The following is a 23,327-nucleotide window of genomic DNA, read 5'->3' on the forward strand; positions in this document are numbered from 1 at the left end:
TAGATTTTAGCAAGAGAAAATAAATAGTTTAGTGAATGTAGCGTTGAACTGTTGTATTCTTTGTTACAAAGAGGTTTGTAGAATAAAACCTAATCAGCCATTAAAAGCATCAATATTAAACAAACTGGGTTAGTTCCCATAAACGCAGTAGGTTCCTTAATTGTCAGTAGGCTAGTTATAATTATAAAGTGCGTACATTAAGTACAAATCTGTATTTTTAAATCAACATAGATAGAAATCCTCTTTGTGACATTGATTCTAAGCAAAGAGTCAGCGAGCTTTTACACCAAAAATAATTTTAACCCGTCTAACAGGGTAGGGGATAGTGGGTGACTAATTATTTTCAAACAGCAACTCCTATTGTGTAACCCCTCATTTTGACGTGTTTGTTAAAAACAATAAAATGACGCAGACCCAAGGTAGATTTCTCACCTCAATCAAATTCAGGTTTTCCAACATTTGATTTATTTGAAATCTATATTTTATTTATTTATTCTTCAAAATAGTTAGAATTATTAAAATAGTTTTACAATACAATATTAAAAATACATTAAATTAAATAGGTTATTAAACCGTTGTTAAAAACAATTGCCACTAAGTAATACTTTAATTAACTACTTATTAACACAATTTCAACACTTAAAATCAGATTAAACGTATGTTTTGAGTAACACCTATTGCAGTACACGGCTGTTATTTGAACCAGAATAATCTGTGTTACGTTCGTTGTAGCTTAACTCTTTCCTGTGTGTGGATTTTTCAAAGTTTTAATGGAAACGTGTAGGGTTGTATAAAATATGCAGCATTTCCCAGTGTTTTACGGACAAACTCTTACAGTTTTAGTTGCCACGTACTAAAAATGCTTACGTACAATATTCTTTTAAAAATATTATACATTTTACAATCCAAACCACATTCTTAAATTAAAAACATTAAATTTGTAATTCGTATTTTAGGTTGAAAGTTATTTTGTAAATAAACAATTGTAAAGGCTTATCCTAAAATAACATGTTTTGAATATACAAAGACAAATAATAAATTAACTAATAGTAAAAAATTAAACACATATAGAATATTGTTATTTATTAGTCTTATCGTTTGGAAACTGTGTGACGTTAATAATTTTTATGACATGTAACCCATAATTAGTTTATAATATGAAGTTTTTAATCATAATATTTGTAATGTTATTTTCATTCTTATCGTATATTTTATAATCAATAGTCATCCTTATGCTTTTATCCGTAGCAAAATCTACATATCTTAAAAGAAATAACATAGCTCAAATATCAAAAGGCATTACAAATCCTATAGAGATCTTTGATTCTTTATTCTTGAGCTCATAACTTCTCTAAAAACCTCTGCAAGGAGAAATACGAATCCTTATGGAATTGCTATTGGGTTTCATAAAAAAATGATATTCAAATTATATTTTATATTTTCCCCAAACTTCAAGCTGCTTTGCAATGGCTTCATCACTATTTCTAGCATTACAATGTTTTTTTCTACCAATTCTTGTGAACATTTACTCGTATAACAAATGGATACAAATTTATATTTTTAGTTTTAATTCAATAAAAGAACTAGTGTAACGAAATCACTATAACCATAGTTTATATAAAGTTTTACATATGCAAACACATTAAATTAACTAATATATATCTAGCAAGTGACGGTTTGGTTCAGCATTTAGATAATACTCTGTTTGTCTAAGCTTTAACCGTGTGATCTATATAACCACGTCTTTCCATCTCTCTCATTTTCAAGCCTCTAAGTTCCTTTGTATTCAATTATTATTTTCCTAACTTGTCTTATAACTTATGGGAAATATTTTAAATATATCTCATAACATATATTTGATAACAAATAATCGAAAAGACAATGGCCTTTTTTATTACTTGGTCTATTTTTATGTTGGAAAAACATACAACTGAAGATTTAAGTGTTTCTGGAAGAAGAAACTCTGGACGTCAGACCAAATAACGTAGTGAACTTGACATCTTCAGAATAAAACCGCAAGCTAGCAAAGATATGTGGCTTCACTAAGTTCAATTTTTTGAATATAAAATTATTTAGAGGAAAGAAATGTTTTTGGCTTGCAAATAATGTATTTTTATTGTGAGTGAAAAGTACTTTCTCATTGCGATTAAGTATTATTTTGGACATGCATTTCATATCAATGGTCAAACCAATACATAAATATGACAAAAGTTAAAAAGAGACATTTTTAGAAACAATTTACAGCCAACTTGAAGTAACATTCAATCAATAGAAGAACAATATAACAACAAAGAGATATAAGATATAACATATAACAATATAACAAAATCGCATGTATCACAATGTAAAATTTATTGTAGAAATGGGTTTTGCTGTAAAAAAATATTAGTTAACATGCCACACAGCATGAGACGCCAACAATCGTTTGCTTACCAGTTTTGAAACAATAGCACATAATGTAAAAACTATGGCATACGAACTATACTTTAAGCTAGCGATGGCTCAATTCTACATCCATATAATACATTGCGTCTGTAATTTTAAACTGTATAACTAGTAGCCGTCCATGTAACATCAATGGATTATTTTCGTTGAGGAAATAAGTCACTTGTCATCATTAAGAGTCCTTGGAGCTTAGACTTTTTGACTCACTAAACAATTACAACACTACAAAGACAATTTCTAATTCCAAAGTGCCCTAGATATTTAAATTAAAATCACTTTGATGTCTGAAAAAAATTTGAGATGGATAAACTCTTCAACGGCTGTTTGAAATGAACAAAATGAACATTCCTCTTGTGGCGAGCAAATCCAAGATGGCAGTTAGCCTCCAAGAACTCTTAATGGATTACAAAGTTTATAAGATTCTTCGTTTATGTACATTCACTGTGTGAAGAAGTCAAAATTAAATTTTAAGTTTGTACAAATTCAAACCACCCATAGTAACTCAAAGGCCAACAACTTATAGTACAGGTAAAATAATACAAAAACACTCCATATAAACAACAAAATTTGTACATTCATGAAATTACACCCGTGAGTTACTAATAATATGAGAAATGAAGATCCGATGAGTCCCCAAAATTTTGGGCGTCCTAAGGCCCTTTTTGGGACCCTTTTTGATCCGAACGGCCCTTGTTCGTGAATAATTTTGTTTTTACGTTTAAGGTCGAGTGAGGTGTGGTTTTCGATGGCTTTAGTTATTTTAAATCGATTGGGACTAGTTTTAAGTGTATTAAACCACTCTATACAGGGTTTTTCGAAATGTTATTACCTTTTACGATATTTAAACATTTATTCATAAAGTAATAAAATTAGTTACCTACATGCTCTATATAAAAGGGGATTATTGAAAATAGCTGTAATTCTTTACTATATAAGAGGGAAGGATCACAAGGAGTAAGAGAAAATATTAAATACCCCCGTCACAGCAAACCTGCAGACTAAGCGAATTTCCATTTGCCCGATTTTCAATTAACTAAAATAGCATTGAGTTTAATGAATACTTAGGTTTGCTGCTACAAGGAGGCTAATAAAGTGTGTTTATAGTAAAATATTAATAGCCTAGTGTAAAACAAATAAATTTGACAAGTTTTATTAAGACATATCTATAAACAAACAAACAAAATCATTTTACACTATTCTCCTTAAGAATAACACGGAATTTTCAATTTACAATTTTTGAATTTTATTCGTAACTAATACACTTACAAAACGAGTTAATATACTAAATTATTTGTTTTCTTTAAGCTCTTTAAATGCTCTAGAGAAAAATTGGGAAACTTTGTGTTTTGAGGGTCAAAGATTACAAATTTATACCACATAAAACCCTGTTCCAAGGACCGAATTTGCCGGTTTCGTTAAAATTGAACCAAAATTACTCGAGTTATCATGTTTACGGACACGTATATAACATGGATATATTATATTATATATATATATATATATATGTTTATAAACCCTTTATGTAATATTTTGAGTTATCTCGCAACCTTCTAAACAGCAGTCCTCTAAGGGTGCTTTAGGCTTCTGGGGGCATCGAAATGAAAACGTAAATCGGTTTCGGGTCTATGTTTTACCATAAGACCTTCGGTAATAGCTTATTTCCTATATGGGAAGTTCGCTAAAAAGGGGTGGATTAATTTTTACACTATAACATAATAACATAGGTTACTAACACTTAAAACAATTGTATTTGTATAAAACCTTACATTACATATTAAAATGAAGTACTTAAACCAAAGCTATTTTTCTACAATTTCCGTAGTATCTCTCTTTACAATTTCATCATCACAATAATTATTCTCAGACGACTCATTAACAATTTTATTATTCTTAGCAACTTGTCCATCTTTACTGATTTTGTCCAAGTTGGTGCTCAAGCAGGATTCCCCTTTACAAACCTTGCATATTGCAGAACAGGCAACACCAATCTTAAAGCACGAACAATGTGATTTGGTACAAAAACACCTTTCATACATAATGACGTTTGCAGCTTGTATCTTAATTTCCTCACAATTATTTTCAATCAATACAAGTACGGTTGTCTTTCGTGGTTATGACGACCAGGACAGCACTAAGACATCAGAGCAGCATTGTCGGTACAAGCATTTTTGTCCTGAACAATGGGAACGAGGTTTATAGGGTAAATATTGGGTTTTCTCATTTACTTCACCCTCAAAACACAAAGTTCCCCAATTTTTCTCTAGAACATTTTAAATAGCTTAAAAACAAAAATAATTTAGTATATTAACGTGTTTTTGTATGGTTATTAGTTACGGATAAAATACTAAATTTGTAAATTTAAAATTCCCATGTTATTCTTATGTAGAATAGTGTAAAATGATTTTCTTTCCTTGATCAAACTTACTTGTCAAATTTATTTCTTTTATACTAGGCTATTAATATTTTAATATAGACACACTTTAATAGCCTCCTTGTAGCAGCAAACCTAAGTAATCGTTAAACGCAATGCTATTTTAGATTTAATTGAAAATCAAGTAAGTAAAACCGAATTTCGCTTAGTCTGCAGGTTTGCTGTGACGGGGGTATTTAATATTTTCTCTTACTCCTTGGGATCCTTTCCCCTTACGTAGTAAAAAATTACAATTATTTTCAATAATCCCCTTTTATGTAGAGCATGGAGGTAACTAATTTTATTACTCTATGAATAAATGTTTAAATATCGTAAAAAGTAATAACATTTCTAAACACCCTGTATGGAGTAGTTTAATACACTTAAAACTAGTCCCAATCGATTTAAAATAACTAAAACCATCGAAAACCACACCTCACTCGACCTTAAACGTAAAAACAAAATTATTCAGGAACAAGGGCCCTTCGGACCAAAAAGGGCCCCAAAAAGGGCCTTAGGACACCCAAAATTTTGGGGACTCATCGGATCTTCATTTCTCATATTATTAGTAACTCACAGGTGAAATTTCATGAATGTACACATTTTGTTGTTTATAAAACCCTATTTTACCTGTACTATTACTAGTATTTAAATTAATGTATGACAACCTGATCAAAAACAGCAATAAGCTTAATTTGTACCAAAAATTATTAGTCTCATATTCCGAAGCTAAAGCAGAATATAATCGCATCGTCCACATATCAATGCGTTACAAGCAGCTTAGCTCTGGGCTATATTTGCTTTGTTGTGTACGTTTTGGACAGTCACTATTGTAGCGTGTCTGGATCTGGGTTTTTTATTAAATATTTGGTTAAAACCCTTAAATCCTTTGAAATCTTTTTTCTGTAGTAAAATCTAGATTTTATAGAATAAAGAACACAATGGTTTTACTAGATAATAATATAATCACGGAGAAACATGTTTTACAAAACCATTAGATTTTTTGTCTTGAGTTGGTTATTTTAGATTAATTGACAACTATGATAAAATTAACTCTTGATTTTAAGTCAACTAAAATGTACAAAGGTCAATTTAATTAAACAACAAACCCAATTAACCGTGCATTCAAACCTTTCATGTGCACTAAACTAGAGTTTATGAAGTGTAATACATTCTAAGTCTGATGAATAATTAATGACTAATTAAAAGTCCCTTTTACTTACATTTACATTTGAGGTTTCGAATAAATAATCTTTTGAACGTTTAGCGTTAATATTTAGAATATGTATTATAGGAATTCTTTGGAAAATATATATGTTTTGTAAATGTGTGATAAAAGTATACTTAATAAGGTTCAATTAGACAATATCAGTTGTATAAACAATCCAAACAGTCTTAGGTTGAATAATTATCAAGCTAAGTAGCTAAAGTATGTCAATAGTTCTTATAAATAGCTGTTTCACTAAAATCAATAATTTACTTTCGCTTGGAAACATTAATCGCAGTTGTATTCCTAAGATTATATAAAATATACTAAGCAAACTGTAAGCAGCTTTAACACAGATGTTTTACGAATTTAGACAAAACTGTGTGAAAATTCTGGATACAGTATTACAGTGCAAAATTATCATATTCTCCTGATGGACTGGAAATCCAACTAAGTTTGTTTGAGAAACACAGACTGTAAAAAGCTATAGTTTTGTATTAACTCTTCCCTGACCTCGATACTGCAAAAGTGTAGCTTTTATTTAACAGTGACGTGCAATAAATAACCGTGTTTATCTCAGTCCTAAGGGGCGACAGTTTATGCAGAGAACAATATCAAACCAGTTTATGACGTTGGGGAAGAGTGCTGCTGAATATTTCACGTAGTTTGTGTTTTATTGAGCAGTGCATCTCATATCTATCTCAAACAAATTAAAACGCCAAACTATTTAGTTTCTTTAAGTTTATAACTAACTAGCTGTACCCGCAGGCTTTGCCCCGTTTAACTTCTTAATTTTCAAGATGAGCTTGTTCGCATGGCTCAATCACGTCCTGGTTGAAGTTCGTTCGCTACGCTCACTCACTTTTAGGTTGGAGCTCGTTCGCTGCGCTCACTTGCCTTCAGGTTAGCTCGTTCGCTACGCTAACTCGCCTCCAGGTTGAAGTTCGTTCGCTACGCTTACTCACCTTTTGGTTGCAAATTAGCTGTTGTCATAAATTTAAAAAAATAATAGTGCTGCACCCTGTTGGTAATCCTTGTAACTTTAATGCTATTGCACATTGCAGAAAAGAACCAACTTGTTTAATTGAAACAGCTGTTAAGATTCATTAATTCCATTTAAATATGAGTACTCATAAGGTTTACATGGGAAACTCTAGAGCCACTGGGGCGGAGCCCGAGAGTCCGATCAGAATAAAAACAACTTAGTTTTCCTATTTAATGCCTAAAGAATCAGTGTACCAAATTTCAGCCTCCTAGGTAAATGGGAAGTGGGAGAGTTAGTGATGAGTGAGTGAGTGAGTCAGTCAGTCAGTCAGTGAGGGCTTTGCCTTTTATATATATAGATAGGTATACAAGTGTCGAATACAAAACTCTCGTAAAATAATTTTCTTTTCAATCAATCCCGTTAGATTACAAAAATATTTTTAAAACCAAAGATCAAATTTGAGTCTAATACTATTCATCGAGTGCTAATTAATTACTCTAATATTATTTCTTCATCACTTTAAAAAATACAAATTTGATATACAAATAAATCGATACTACAAATGTTTACAAATATATTCAACGAAGTAATGCATTTTTGTAATAATAATGCAGTGAATTAAGTCGATGTTAACAAATGAATTTCAGTCTACTTCTTGACATAAAAGTTACAAATCTTGTTTTCCTAAGAGCTTAACATACAATTTCCAATCAAAGTGTTGCTTAAATATTAAAATGAATAAATGAATCGTAAAAATTATTACCTACCTAAAACCACTGACATTCATTAGATTACATTTGTCGGTGTTGCCTACTCAAGAACACGAGCAAGGTAAAGTCATATAGTTATTGTTCTAGAAACTGGGATGGCAAAACCACCCTGATTTGTAATTAGACTAATTTAATTAATTAGTATTTTAAGGGAACTCCACATCCTTCCCAGGTTGATTTAGTTAATATTATAATTATGGTTGGCAAACGTGGTTTTGAAGTACGGAGAAAATATTCAAAGTGGTAATTTAATGAATTGTGGGAATTACGTCACTGGCAGACATCCAAAGATCTTTGTGGCTCGCATCTTGGATGTTCCTTCAATGCTCAACTGGTTTTGCTAATAATTTTCAGACGATTTAGTTGGTACAGCATTACAATAATCCTCTTAAATATCATCCCTGGAACTCATTTTATGAATTTACACTATACTGCAGTATATATTGTAAGTTTGTTCTTAGTAACTAACGTTTTTAGAATTACACTAACAATTTTCCTAGTGTAAATTAATAAGGGATGATGTGATTTTCGAACATAGTCATGTTTTATTATAGCATGAGTACACGAGCTCCAAGAAAAGAATGTTAAAACATTTTATGTTTCAGCTCATATCCTATAACTGGCACAACCTGGAAATATGCTATTACAAGTCTCTTGGCAAGACTAAGACCCGGGACCGATTTACTTTATTGTTTTGGAATCCAAGTGACCAATACACCATCCATTTAAACCTATTTATGTGTGGTGCGTGCGTCTGTTAGCACGATAACATGAGCAAAAATCACCTTATTTTGAAAAATTTTGTACAAACGTGTAACCTTACGTATATTTGAACGAGTCAGTGAACCAATATGCGGACCATGTAAAGCCGATTTTATTATGGGTTCACGGTAGAAATTAGGTTTCACATTTTGATCACCAAATTATTTTTCTTTTTTTTTAATAGATAAACTGTTGTAGCTTGGTTGATTATGGATTCATTTTGATCAAATTTAGAAATTTGTATTCCATACAAAGCTTATAGCTCCATACTAGCTTTCAATAGGAAGAGACTTAGTTTCATTCCCTCTAGCAGTGAACCTAAGTACTCATATTTAGCTTAATATCATTAAAATAGGGAGTTTTACACACAATTTGATTATGGAATTCCATTTTGCATCTTTTATATCCTGAGTACTGGGTATATCTGGATTCCAACTCTTCTTTATTTTATGAACGTAGACCAAAATGCAAGCATATCACGTATCTGAAGAATCAACCAACCAAAATTCAATGGGATAGTTTGTACAAATATGATTCAAAGTGATTATTTAATTTTTTTTCTCATATTGGATAGAATATATGTTCAGGTTGTGATTCAACTTAGTTCTAATTTTATTTCGCTACGGACTAATAAACTAATTAATTCCAATAACCAAGACGTCATAGAGTCAATATAATACTCTACCCTGAGGCATTGAATAATATAACTAGCACAATGTTTTGTTTGCAGTTAATTGTACTAGCTTTAAGGCTTCTCAAAATTAGGGTAATGCATTGTCCGTTTCATATCTCTTGAAATAAAATTACTTATACTCTTCTAATATTTCGATGGCGAAATAAAATCAATGTCGTTTGGTTTCTATGGCCGAAATACACTAGCAACAACACATACGCAGCTTCTTAAAAATAACATGTAATTAATATCTTAACTTTCTAATAATAATAAAAAAATAAAACTTGAATGATTCGCAATGCATTTGTGACTATAATTATAGATTTTTCAATAATGTTACTTTTACATTTGTTTTATTATACACATATTATTGTATTTTTCTATAAACAGAAGTAACTTTATTCAGAATAACCAATGTGTTCAGTGAAGCTTCTCCGCTTCCGGTGTGTGGATCCTGTGAAAAGTTTTAATGGAATCGTGGAAGGCTATATAAAATCAGCAAATTATATCAGAGAGTTTTACGTAAACCCTTTCAAAATTCGTAGCATAAAAAATTATCAGCATACTATTGGTTCCTAAATTTACCATTGCCATATGCTTACCTGGGTTATTACTTGCATAACATATGTAATCACGTCTAATTTTACCACATGTTTATCTGGAAGGGACGTTATTTCCTTTGCAATATCAGAAATTGCTCACATTTCAAAAGAGACAGTCCAAATCCTTTAAAGATTTCTGGTTCTTTATCCTCAAGCTCATAAGACACTTTACTCCGTGTTTATGAAACTTCTATTGGGGTTGACGCAATATATTTCCAAATTTTAATTATTTATATCAAATAGCTTTAGTAAAATTAATATATTCTTATTTAACCTTTTATTTATTGTAAGGGTATATAATAAAATACAGTATTAAGCATATTGGGAATGTTGTTTACCCACATGTTGTAATTCATTTTTTCCACTTTACAAGGGGTTTCCGGCATTGGTGGACATTCTATTAGTAAAAAATATATTAAATTAAATTAATTAAACAACACTTTACAATACTTTATAATAGTATCTTTTATGTATTTATATGTCCTTTACAAGCAACTCATTCGTGTGATATTCTATTATTATCGTGGTTCATTTATCTGTTTCCTAGAAATTAGGTCATTTATGGTTAACTCCCTTGAAATTACTTTTAAAGATTTAACATTAAAAAACATACCAAAAGATGCAAATAACTTGGAAGAACAAATTTTATTTCGTGGAATTTCAGACGGAGTTACGAAGTAAACCTCCATTTGTCTTTGTACACTATAAAACCTCGGGTGAGCGAAGGTAAGGGTGTGTACAATTTACTAAATTAACAATTCTTTGAAACTCACTATATTTGGATGACTTGCTTCAATATACTACATTGTGCATTCTAAATATCAATTTTGCAGCATTGTAAAAAGGATGTAAAAGTATTACATTTTTCGTTCTGTTGGATACTTTCTTAGGGATTTCATTAATGACATAAAAGTCATAAAACCCGAGGTAGTAGGCTTTGAAATAAAATTTCACGTGTTTCCCACATAGCTGGACCATGATAATACTCTAAATAATCTAGTGTTAACCTCTTTATAACCCGACTGTTACAACAATGTAGGTTTTATTTAACAGTGACATGCAATAAATACCTGTGTTTATCTCAGTCCTAAGGGGCGACAGTTTATGTAGGAACAATATAAAGTAGTTTATGACGTTGGGGAAGAGTGCTGAATATTTCACGTAGGTTGTGTTTATTTAGCACCTCTTAGCCCTGACAAATTAAACTCGTGACATTTTCTTTGCTTTTTGTTGTGAGCTTATGATTGAAATACTACAATTATATTGGTATTTTCTTCGTCAATTAATTGCATTTGGCTTGCTTTTGGAGCATAGTATTATGGCCTAAATAGCAGTTGATTGCAGTTTGAAACGAAAGAACGAAACTTTTTAGAATGACATTATAAGCGTTTACAAAAAGTTGGGCAGTGAGATTGATATTTGTAGCGATTTTTATGGCTGTAACCATGTATCAATTAAACAAACAGATCCCTCTATTAAGGTGTCATTATAATTCAAACCTATACAATTATAATATAAAATTTTGCACTGACACCCATTACAAAATATACGGTATAGTTTATTTTTATTGTTATATTAACGGCATATTTTTTTATTTCCTACAAAACCAAAACCTAAAAATATAAATTCGTTGATGTTATTTTAAGGAGGGACAAATTACCGTTTAGATTGAAACGTGAAGTGGGTTTGACAATATTATTAATGCAGAACAAAGCCGGAACGCTGTGAGGGTGTGTGTAGGCTAGTTGATATTCCTTTGAAAATTACAATCTATATTGGGAAGACATTGTTTTTCATACTAAATGTTCTTTGAATAAACCCACGCACTTGAATATGACAAAATTGGTCCTCTTTGAGTTATTTGATGCTTTTAGAAAACATAAGGAAGTTCTAAATTAATTTGATTTTAATCTCTTGTATTAAAAAGTGAGAACAGTGAGAAAAACTATTAAATGCACGCACCTTACCTACGCTAGTGCATGATAATACTATAATATAGTACACAGATGACCTCAGAATACAATCGTACGCAGTGCGGAAAAGAATACATTAAAATTCGTAAATTTAATTAAATAACGTCTTGATGCTGTTCAAGATCTGTTCTTAAATAAATGTAAGTACAAAAATACGGCAAACACACTTATACTGTTTACTCACAAGATGTTAAATACATATAAAAGATGATAAGTGGTGACAGATCTCGATTGGACACTCCAATTATCTTAAGACCCAATAGGCGAATGTGTACAATATAATATGTACAACAGTACTGTGGTAGCTAGGGAAACTCTCAAAGATTCAGTGTTGGGTCCCATCAGGAAAATCTGTGGAACAATTCGGATTTCACGATAACGCGCTGTCCTTTCAAAATGATTGTGTGCTGAAGAGCTGGAAAGTCATGATGTCTCAATTCCTCAGACCTTATGTGATTTGAGAACTACACGTACCTGAGAGAGGAGGAATAAAAATGAGAATTTAGCTCGCAGCTTTTGCTGGTGGAAAAGTATAGACAAGGATATTAAGGAGATGATTACTGAATGTCTATAATGTATTAAAACAGTCAACAACCTTAGAAAAACTATCCATCCATGGGAACAACCTTCTAATCCATGGGAAAGGGTGCATATCGATTTCTTAGGATCAACAGATAGCCAACAGTACCTGATATTAGTAAGTGCTTTCAGTAAATGGGTGGAGGTGATACAGACAAGAACAACTACAAGAACAATCCAAGAATTACGTAGATTCTTTTCAACTTTTGGGTTTCCTCACATCTTAGGCTCGGATAAGGAAGACAGATTTTTTCCCAAGAGTTCAAGAACTTCATGTGGGGTTATTCACAGAAGAACGGCACTATACCACCCAAACTCAAACGGCCAGGCTAGAAGATACGTGCAGACGGTCAAGAAGCCGTTGAAATCTATGGAGGGAGAAAAGGGGACACTACAAAATAAAATCCTAAGACATCTATTGCAACTCAGACAATCCCTATATTCCACTGGAACATCACCATATCACCTAATTTTTGGAAAAAGTATACGATCCAACCTCACAATAATTTTGTTCCACCCTTAGAATAAAACAAACATCAGAAAAAGGGACTCCACTTATAAAAAGGAATTAGTTGGAGATAAAGTGCAAGCTCGGGAATACGCCAATGGATCATCCAAGTGGTACTAGGGCCATGATACGTATGGTCTAAACTAACAACAAATAAAACAATTAACGTGTATAATGTAGATATATTATTTCAATTTCATACACATATATCAATTCATGAAGAAAAAATAGTTATTTCTTTATTAAATACTAATTATAGAGCACAGAATTATTACTAACCCTAAAAACAAATAAAAATGCTTTTTTCGTTGCTACAGTAAGTTATTATAGACTAGAATACAATAAAAGTAAAATTAACTTTTGATTTTCAACGCAAATTCAGTTATAGACCAGCTAAAGCAAATAAATAGCCTGTGTAACTGAAACATCACTATCAATTAACCTTGCATTGAAACCTTTCATTGGCTTGAAAACTGTGTTCGTTGATCGTGTTAAAAGCGATTTTCATGATCAACCAATTAGGGTTTGAAATCTTTTTTGTTACGAATGATCCCAAAAACGTGTTGGCAACAAATTTTACAATAAAAATAAATTACACTTTCTTAATTTTTACAGCCCATTAAAACTACTTTTTTATACTTCTTAGTTATAAATATTCTAACCTATTTAAAATCGTTAGCAATTATTAAATGGCCATTCCTCTACGATTCAGTTAATGCAACACTATAATTTTGTTTAGTAGTGATGTGCAATACCCTGTGTTTATCTCAGTTCTAAGGGGCGACAGTTTATGTAGGAACAATATCAAACCAGTTTATGACGTTGGGGAAAAGTGCTGCTAAATATTTCACGTAGTTCCTGTTTTGTTGAGTCGTGCATCTCTCGTAGCTATATCAAACAAGTTAAAGATGAGAGATTTTTGCTTACATTTACTAGTGGACTTAATTATTAAAATACTCAAGTCATATTTTTTGGCAATCAATTAACAGTGTAGACTACTGTTACTGTGTTACTGTTACTGTAAGTAGTGTTCTGTACTGTGTAGTGTACTGTACACTACTTAAAGAAGTGTTTTGGAAACGTAAGTGGATAAAAATCGTCTATACTCTGATATTAACTTTGTAAACATTAAGTTCCAAATAATTATCCCCAACCACTGGCATTAGCCCATTTGGGGATTATATTTCTTAAATTGTTTTGTACCATTGTACTAATTCTCTGTACCAAAATAAATAAATAGTTCATTCATTCATTCATTCAATGTGTTTCCATTTTATAAAAAAATAATAAAATACTTCAATTACTTTAAGATCGTGAATGTAATACTGCAATAGAAAATGGCGTTAGAGTGTCATCAGTATGGAATAGAATGTATTTAATTTCGTTCATTGAATAACGGAACTTTACCATAATGTGTCATATGATGGTCTAAATCCTCAAAGCTTATGCAGACGATGATCATAATTGAATCATCCTCATATATGCCTCAAAAGCGGCTTAGTTTTAATCTACTTTGTTAGGAAGGTATTAAACAGCAATATCTATCGCAACACACCTGAACGTGTAACGCAAAATCTATTCTGAGAATCTTTAATACTTTGAGTAGTTTCACGCACAATTCATTGATTTGAGATTAACACGATTTTGTGTAATATCTGTTTACCCGAATTTATTTAGAGGATTTTAGAAATATTGAGTGTTTAAATCAATATCCATTTTTCAATATTTGTTATATTTAATATTTGTTGTTCAATATATATCATTTGAGTTTAAAAGGTCCATTATGAGTGGAAATATTTAAACTGTGATACTAATATTTTAGCAATACAGTTAGTGCTAACTACCTATTTACTCTTTAATACCCAAAAGGTTAGATATAAATCTCAAAATCATCCATTATTCGTCCAGTTTCCAGAATTAAATCTCGTTCATTACTAGTATATAAATCTGATTGTTTATTTGCTGCATATTTCCAATAGAAGTGTAAAAGGTTGACTTTAAACATTGTTTAGAGTGAAATTTTGATATCATTTAAATTATTTCTATATGTATCAATAAACAAGTACTGTACGATGTTGTCCGTATCTAAGTAGTACAGAACGGTTAGGAACAATTTAATGTAAACTCCCCTTTGATTTGTTCTGCAACAATGTAGTTTTTATTTAACAATGACGTGTAATAAATACCCGTGTTTATCTCAGTCCTAAGGGACGACAGTTTATGTAGGAATAATGTTAAACCAGTTTATGTCGTTGGATAAGTTAAATAACACCTAGGCTTAGCACATAGGGTAGTTTTGATTCGGATACTTTAGTGGTCTCGCAAGTTAAGATTATATTACGTTAAAAGTACTTTTATCTTACTAATTTCTATGTTTATGTATTACTTGTGCTGCTCTTATCAAATTATTCTATTAAAAAAAAATATACTGTTATTGTTTCAGATGTGAGGTGTTCGGGTCGGAATGGATCTAAGGGTCCCAAACTATCTGCTAAGTCCTTGTGTATTCACCTGGTTTCTAGTTTGGGGTGAGTCTCGATAATCTCGAATTCCTTACTACATTTGTTATATGATTTTTACATTGGGTTATTCTTCGTTTGTGCAAGAAGGGATGTGCAAAAGATGACTATGAGTGAATATTAAATACATTTATTCCAACTCATTACGAAGTGTCAGAATCTTTAATTTACCAGTAGGTTCACATTTGAAATATTGAAATTAACGTACACAATAACTTCTGCCTAGGCTAATAAAAGAATATAGTTTCGCTAATTATACCAGTTTATAAAATACTTTAAAATAAAAGGTCAATCAAGAGAGGTATATATAGAGGTATATATTTCATAAAATAATGGTTGGTTTTAATTATGAAACAAAGAGAAATCGAGAAAGGATATCAAAAACTTATAATCTCTGTTGGATTTCCGACATCATAAAGATTTTATACATAACTAATAAACTTAAACATGGCTACCATTTATTGCGTCACAGACGTCTAGACGATGATGATCAAGTTCAGCCCACTTGTTGTAATGTAACTCTTGTAACAATGAAGGCAGCATCTCTGATCCTTTCTCTTGGATGGGCCGAATTTCAATTTTTTTTAATTAATTATTTTTTTCACGACATTTACAAAGAGAAAATAACATTGAGTCAGTCCCGGGCTTCTTGGAGACCATGCTATAGGGCCACATCTACCAATCCACATGTAGCCTATAGTAACTCAACATGTTTTTTAACTGACCTAGTGTTTATGAAATGCTTGCTCCAACGACAAATGTTATTTTAATGAAGTGGAGCTTTGTTAAATGTTCTTCTAAATGCTCGTTGTATTAATTGTCACTGACTTTAGTTTAAAATAACTTAAAACACTTATATATTTTTTTTACTGAGAACATGTTTGTAAAGAACATACAACTGAGGTTTATTAAAAAAATAAGTTGGTTGTCGATTATTGCATCAATTAAAACATTTTTTTAATCAATGTAAATAAAACTGTTTGAGCTGCCGGATGCAAGGATACCAATATAAAGTATTTATTTCGTCTTATACAAGTTTTACAGACACTTAAAACCCCACCATTATTTTATGAAAACCCTGTATTTTAAAGTTTATGATTCTTAACCATAAAAGACTGATCTTGAGAAATTAATTAGGTCACTAAATTTAAGGGGCTTACAGCATTAATATATACTTCTAGTTTACTCATTGAATGCCATCGGGGTAAAATCTACATCGGCCCAAATAAACATAAAATAAAAATGCCTTGTAGAAAAAAAAAACATTATAACATAATACAATTTTCAAAATATCTATCAAGAAATCCCCTTATTTCCTACTACTGCCTGGTAGGCATGGATTTAAAATTAAGATTCATTTAAGTTGAAAACGTAATTATTTAAAGTAATGCTCTATCACTGAGGTTGTGAATAGTCATCATAAACACTTACACGAACATAAGGTTTTTTAAATATTTTTGCAAAATGATAGTAATACCATCGGACGCTAGGTGTTGGTGGTGAATGAGTCAGTTTAAATAACTTTTTGTCCAGCTTGAAAGTTGGTCGAAAATTAGAGGAAAACTTGGCAGTGCCGCATGCATTTTGAACCATTCATTTGTATTAAATGTGATCTAGGGTGCAAATATAATAAGATAATTGACCTGAGGTAGGTTTTTCAGGTTTTCTGAGGCTGGAAAGACAGTATCGGCTCAAAAAGAGGGGCCGTGGTGGGACCATCGATATACTGTATAAAACTAACCCATCGATGTTAGTTTTATACATCGATGGGTGGGACTGGCTGTCAAGCATTTCATTGGGGGTGGTTATCAAACTTTTAAAAATCAAGTAATACTAGGTAGACCGTTTATGTACAGTATTATTATAAATGCTCTATAATTTTTTTATTTTATGTAATGTTGGTATGGTTAAGTTTAGGTTAAACCCCTCAACTCTAACCAACACGAAAAATTGTGTATAGAAGGTCTGTTTTAATCAAAGTTCCCTTTGCAGTTCAAATATCAATGTTATGCATACAGTTTGGCACCATTATCGTTTTCTGTTTTGCAAGCGTTTGGGAACCAGTTACATGGTTGTCCAACACCAATAAACAGTTGATAGTGAAATCCAAGCCAGAAGACTATTGAACTGACTAACCAACCACCAATAAAGTTGACAGTACAACCAAGTACCTACCCAGGTATAATATTCAAATTCAAATATTTGTTCTTGACAGGGGTAGCTGTCACGGGCCTAAGGGATGTGCGAGTGCGTGTGCCAGAGGCGGTGTCCAGGGGGCAGCTAGCCATCCTCTACTGTGACTACGACCTGGAGGGGGATGCTCTGTATTCAGTCAAGTGGTACATTGGACGCCGCGAGTTCTACCGTTTCACTCCTCGAGAGCATCCAAAGCTTAAAGTCTTCCCGATCCAGGGGCTGTCTGATCTAGTAGTTCAGGTTGGTATATTTCAATTTGTTTAGTATCTACGCCAGTGGTATTGGTATGAACGTACCGCAAACGCACTAGTGAAAGTGTACTAGAAAGTGGTTCAAAACCCTGGAATTGATGTGTATTTGTTATGGATCAAACTCAAACGTTTCGTATGGAAATCCGAACCAATAATTGCTAGGCTATTAATGCACCCAAAAATATTTTTAATTACTTTTGACGTAGAAACTATGAACCAGGAGATGTAAACATACAGCCTTTAATCGATAAAAAATATGTTTTGAACTATGTGACCATTTTACGTTTCATAATGATGAATAGTGAAGATATACAATCGTGAAAATTAGGGGTCAGTCGTAAAATTGCTTCCCAAAATACTTAGCGTATATTAGATTCATTCGGTTTTGATGTAGACCTATTTTCCTACCCCCCTGCTTTCAAAGTTTTTAGGGAATCCGATCGAATTGGTCCGAATAAATTGATGTGTAAGAGTAACCATTCATTGGTCCCCTACCACAATGTTAATCTCATCTATTGATTCGATGATCTATATATTAATACGCAAGCATGTTTCTTTAACCTGTATTCTCAGCTCGTGTGTATCCGAGCGAAAATCTACGTATACTGTTAGAAATGTGTTTTATGTGGATGTGCAGAGTCCCTTTATAAATTTAAACAGGCTCAAAAATAAGTAGAACAAATTAATTTTAAATAAAAAAAATAACATGGGCCTTAATGGGTTGCCATGTTGGTGACAAAATAACGAAATATACACAGGAAATCAAAACAAATGGAAGAAATTCCAATCACTTTTTTTATTTACAGCTTGGGTTGAAAATAGAGAAATCTGAACATTACATATTTTTGATCGAGTTTTCGACCACTGGACGACCTCTAGTATAAAATTATTTGTTGCATTGTTGATTTATTTCAACACATTTTATTGTTTTCAAATGTTAAAGAAATGTGCTTTTATCTTCATCCTACCCATTGCAAATCAAAGCACATATAACGACTTTATTTTACTTATTTTTATTTAACTAGTTACTAACTTATCAAATGTAGAAATATAGGTCTAAAAGAGAAATTCATTGTGATCGGCTTATTATGTAGGCTGTTTTCTTAGACAAAAGTAACATATTATTTTGCTTGATAAAAAGGTAAATTTGAGTGAATTCACTAATAACCATGAGTCCCGTTCGTTACAATTGACCGTTATTGAAAATACTTCAAAATTATTTATCCACACTAAATCACCATAAAAAATCAAATTGGCCACTAAAAAACCATCCAGGGAATCAAAATATTATGTGTTTTAAATAGTTAAAATGGAAAGTTTATGATCAATTAATTATCGATTCTGGGGCATAGATAATTATTTTAAGTTTCTTAAAAAGAGATGCGTCATATAATAAAATCCTTACATAATAATACTAGGTCTAAATTAAGAAATACAAAAAGATAAATTTATCTATAATGAAAGAAAAAATAATTGCTGAATTTTAATAGTAATAAAAAGATTAAAATACCTCATTAATAAATTTTTGAATACTATTGCTGTTACGTGGCGTAATTTATAGTCATTATTAACATCAACCGATGTTGATAAATTATCTTTATGTTAAGTTTAAACTCAGTATGTTAATCATCCTTTACTTACATTAAAAGTTATAAAACCCTAAATTATAAACATTAATTAAAATTAGCAGTTAAAAATAATTATGGATATAGCTGAATAAATTACAAAAATTTATCTACTATAAAAATTTAAGATAACAACACATCTTAAAATTGTAGAATAAAAGTATAATATAATAACAAATAGATGAAATTACAGCGTAATTATAAATTAAACAATTGTTCTAATTAAATAGCAATTTTTCCAAGTAGGAGGAGGTACAAGATGATTCCACTTATGAGGAAAACCTTAAAGCTTATCTTAGTAAGTCTTCAAAACGTTTGCGTGTTCAAGTCGATCCCTTAACACAACAAGTTTGATTGAAACTACGTTGCCAGAGTTTAGAACCAATTTCCAATCTAGAGTGTACTCGTGGTTTGTGGCATCTAACGAGCTCTTGGCTTTATTCGGTGTTGATATTTGACTTAATTTGAGCATAAATCAACCATATGAAATTTGTAAACAAATTTTGTTTAATATTTTTTCAGGCTAGCTGATATGTTTGAATAAGGAATCGTAATGGGCCAATTTTAGGTGATTGTTAAATCAAATTGGCAGCATTGTATGCTTAAGAATTTGATATGATAGAAAATCATCAAACCCCCCAAATTAGGCCCTTTTGGGGCATTTTTCAAAATTGAAAATAACTTCATTGCATTCGGCATGTCCAAATTAAGGGGAAATGAGAACGATTAATCGTTAAAAGCCTTACCTTTGTACACAGCAGATATGGAAGGTTTTCAAATGAACCCCTGTATACACGAAGCTTAGTTATCACACACTTGTGTCACATTTTAAGAGGAGGGCCTAATATGGTTTGTATAAATAATTAGATACATTTTTTTTTACCTACGCTGAATTTGTGCCAACCTACAGCCAAGTTTCATAACATTTATCCTGTAAGTATTGTGTGCTTGAAAAGTTATTTTTAAATCACCAATCTACCTTGGGGTGAAATATTTATCCCTGGTTAGTCTGATACAATAGGATTTATTGTTACATTTTATGACTACATTTATTTCTCACCTGGTTTCTACACATGAAAATATAAGACGTACGTTTAGTTTAAAGTTTAAAGACTTCCTGGCCACATGCTGCCCGAGATCGATTTCTCATCCGAAGCTCTAATTACCAATGGGAAATCCAATCCTCTAGATGTAAGCGTTGGCTGGACATCTCGTTCATTTCCTCGTTAATCATAGTCAATCCTGGCCTGAAAATTACTATTTGATAATCAAGTATTTCAGTATGTGTGTTTATATTGAATCACAAGATAGCAAATGCAATAAATTCATCCTTGGTATTAGATTGTCCATGTCAACACAATTTCATGTTTTAACAAAATCATAAGGACACATATTTCCAAATGTAAAGTCATTGTGTTCTAGTAAACCATTGTTTAGGAGGTAGGTGCACGGGTGATAATAAATGTCCATGAATAGATTTAGTCCTTCAGAGAATTTATCGTTATAAAGATACTCTGGGAGCAGTAAACCTTTCATATAAATTTCCCTCTTGTTAAATATTCAGTAAGTACAAATTTTAACACCCACTCTTAGCATAATATGATAATATCCACCTTAAAATAATACTAGCAGTTCATTGTTGTATTTCAGCTTGATACACTGTAGTTGTTTTTATCATTCTGGAGCTGTCTTGTAAATACAGGGTGATTGATATAAGTGTGCCAGCCGTTTTATTCGAAAACTATAAGAGATATCAAAAAAAGTTAAATGGTAAGTGCCTTGGATTTTTTATTTAAAAAATTATAGTCAAGTCAAAAAAATTATTTTAGCCGCCATTTATCCAATATGGCCGCCAACTTTGATTTTTCTTATAGAACACCCTATATTTTATGATGTATTATGGTAGAAAAAGTAATTTTAAGACGATTTTATTCTAGTGATTTTTTTCATAAACCTCACCGTTTCAAAGATAATAATGGTTTAAGTTGTGAAATTTTGAATGGTTTTCGAACAAAACAGCTGGCATGCTTGCTTAGGCATTTATCGAAACTCTTTCTCATGCAGAAATTTCAAAACTTTAACCATTATTATCTTTGAAACGGTTAGGTTTATGAAAAAAAATCACAAGAATAAAATCGTCTTAAAATTACTCATTCTACCAGAATACATCATAAAATACAGGATGTTCCGTAAGAAAAATCAAAATTGGCGGCCATATTGGAAAAATGGCGGCTAATATAATTTTTTTGACTTGACTACAATTTTTTTAATAAAAAATCCAAGGCACTTACCATTTAACTTGTTTTGATATCTCTTATAGTTTTCGAATAAAACGGCTGGCACACTTATATCAATCACCCTGTATAAACGATACACAAAATTCGGATATTGTAAATCACTTGATAGGGGAGTTTTATGAACAAATTATTTTTTTACGTGGAAAATTGGCTTTATTTTACTAGCACAGTTTCATTCGAACTAACTGCAAAGCTATTGATATATTCATTTTTTACCATCCCACCTTCACATCCTAGGACGCTATCTATCACATAATCGTTGTATAGTTATACATATTGTACTCACATTACATCAGGTTGGGCCAACAGGGTTGTGGTATCATTACTTAGGCTCAATTCGCTGGTAACTGACGGGATTTGTTCTCAGAACCTTCGGGGATGAAGTCACGGGCTTTATCACTAGACTAGGTCGCTCCTAAAGACTTTGACAAACGGTTTAAAGATAATAAGCCTACAACAATAATTGTTGTTTTTAGTAACCCCGAGCCTACTAAAAAATTAACGGGAATGAGGTTTGTTTTATCACAAACTGTATGTTTCAGTACAGTTTGAAAAGTAAAGAAACGTTTAAACAGTCTATATATATATACAGTTATCAATCCAATACTTGGAATTCTTTTTGAACTTGTCTAGATACAAATGTTGTTGCAGCCTCATGCTGTTTCTATAATAATAAAAACTATCATGTGTGTCTGTTGGTTTGTCTTTTGGTTTGTTATAGTGTGTTTTTGTTTTCCTTAAACTATGTTTTTCACAGTTATAACTGGAACAGCTGTACTTAAAAGGAAGCAAATTAAATGCCTCATCATATCTTTTAAAAGCTAAGATCTTAGAGCAGTTTTTGTAGCCATTTGCTAATCTCTAGTATTTAAAAAAAAAGTGTCTGTAGGCTTATTTTTAACCTTTTTTTGTGAAAATCAAAATTTCTTAGATCTAATCAATTGAAATAGCAATTCTGAAGCTTTGGGCTCACCAAAAGCTGTCTATTCTTACATAGAATTTAATGGAGAATATGATGGTAGTGTCAAAGTTATAAAAATGTATTAAAATACTAGAGGAATTTTAAAATGTTGAGTAAATGTGCAGTTTTTCTACAAAAAAATTAAATAATGTTTCTGCAAGTGGGTGTATGGAATATATTTTTTTAATTGTGGATTTGAGTCACACTTGTGTTGCTCTACCACCCGAAAAGATTTTTAACGCTAGGTCCAGACCACCCTGTATATTACGTGTGTGACTATGAAAGGTGGGTTTGGTGAACAAAGTCAAATGAAGTTGACCAAATCGAATAAGATATTTTAACTGAAGTTGGTTGGCAGCGGTTCTGACTCTAGGTTCTGATTCTGCATATTGTTGTAGAGAAACTGCTCCAATGCCAGACAACTGTGTCTACACAAAGTGACTCTGTCTTTGTCTGGTCGCTACAGCTGTGAAGTGTCTGCCGATAGTCCGTCTTTCCGGACTGCACAAGTCTCGGCCTACATGGACGTCGTTGGTGAGTTCGGATATTTTAGTTTTATTTTGT

General features: G+C 31.6%; 1 protein-coding gene across 1 annotated transcript in view; it reads left to right on the forward strand.

The window, feature by feature from the left end:
• The window catches only part of LOC128987339 (uncharacterized), a 48,036-nt gene that overhangs the window by 19,947 nt on the left and 4,762 nt on the right, over positions 1 to 23,327 (forward strand). The window contains exons 2-4 of the mRNA XM_054408132.1: positions 15,358 to 15,442; positions 17,649 to 17,869; positions 23,162 to 23,297. Coding sequence (XP_054264107.1) covers positions 15,379 to 15,442; positions 17,649 to 17,869; positions 23,162 to 23,297 — 421 coding nt within the window. The 5' untranslated portion in view covers positions 15,358 to 15,378. The remainder of the gene's footprint in view (positions 1 to 15,357; positions 15,443 to 17,648; positions 17,870 to 23,161; positions 23,298 to 23,327) is intronic.

This window comes from Macrosteles quadrilineatus, unplaced genomic scaffold (assembly GCF_028750875.1).
Source record: "Macrosteles quadrilineatus isolate MER2022 unplaced genomic scaffold, UCM_ALF_1.0 Scaffold_2__2_contigs__length_208266976, whole genome shotgun sequence".
Taxonomy (NCBI): domain Eukaryota; kingdom Metazoa; phylum Arthropoda; class Insecta; order Hemiptera; family Cicadellidae; genus Macrosteles; species Macrosteles quadrilineatus.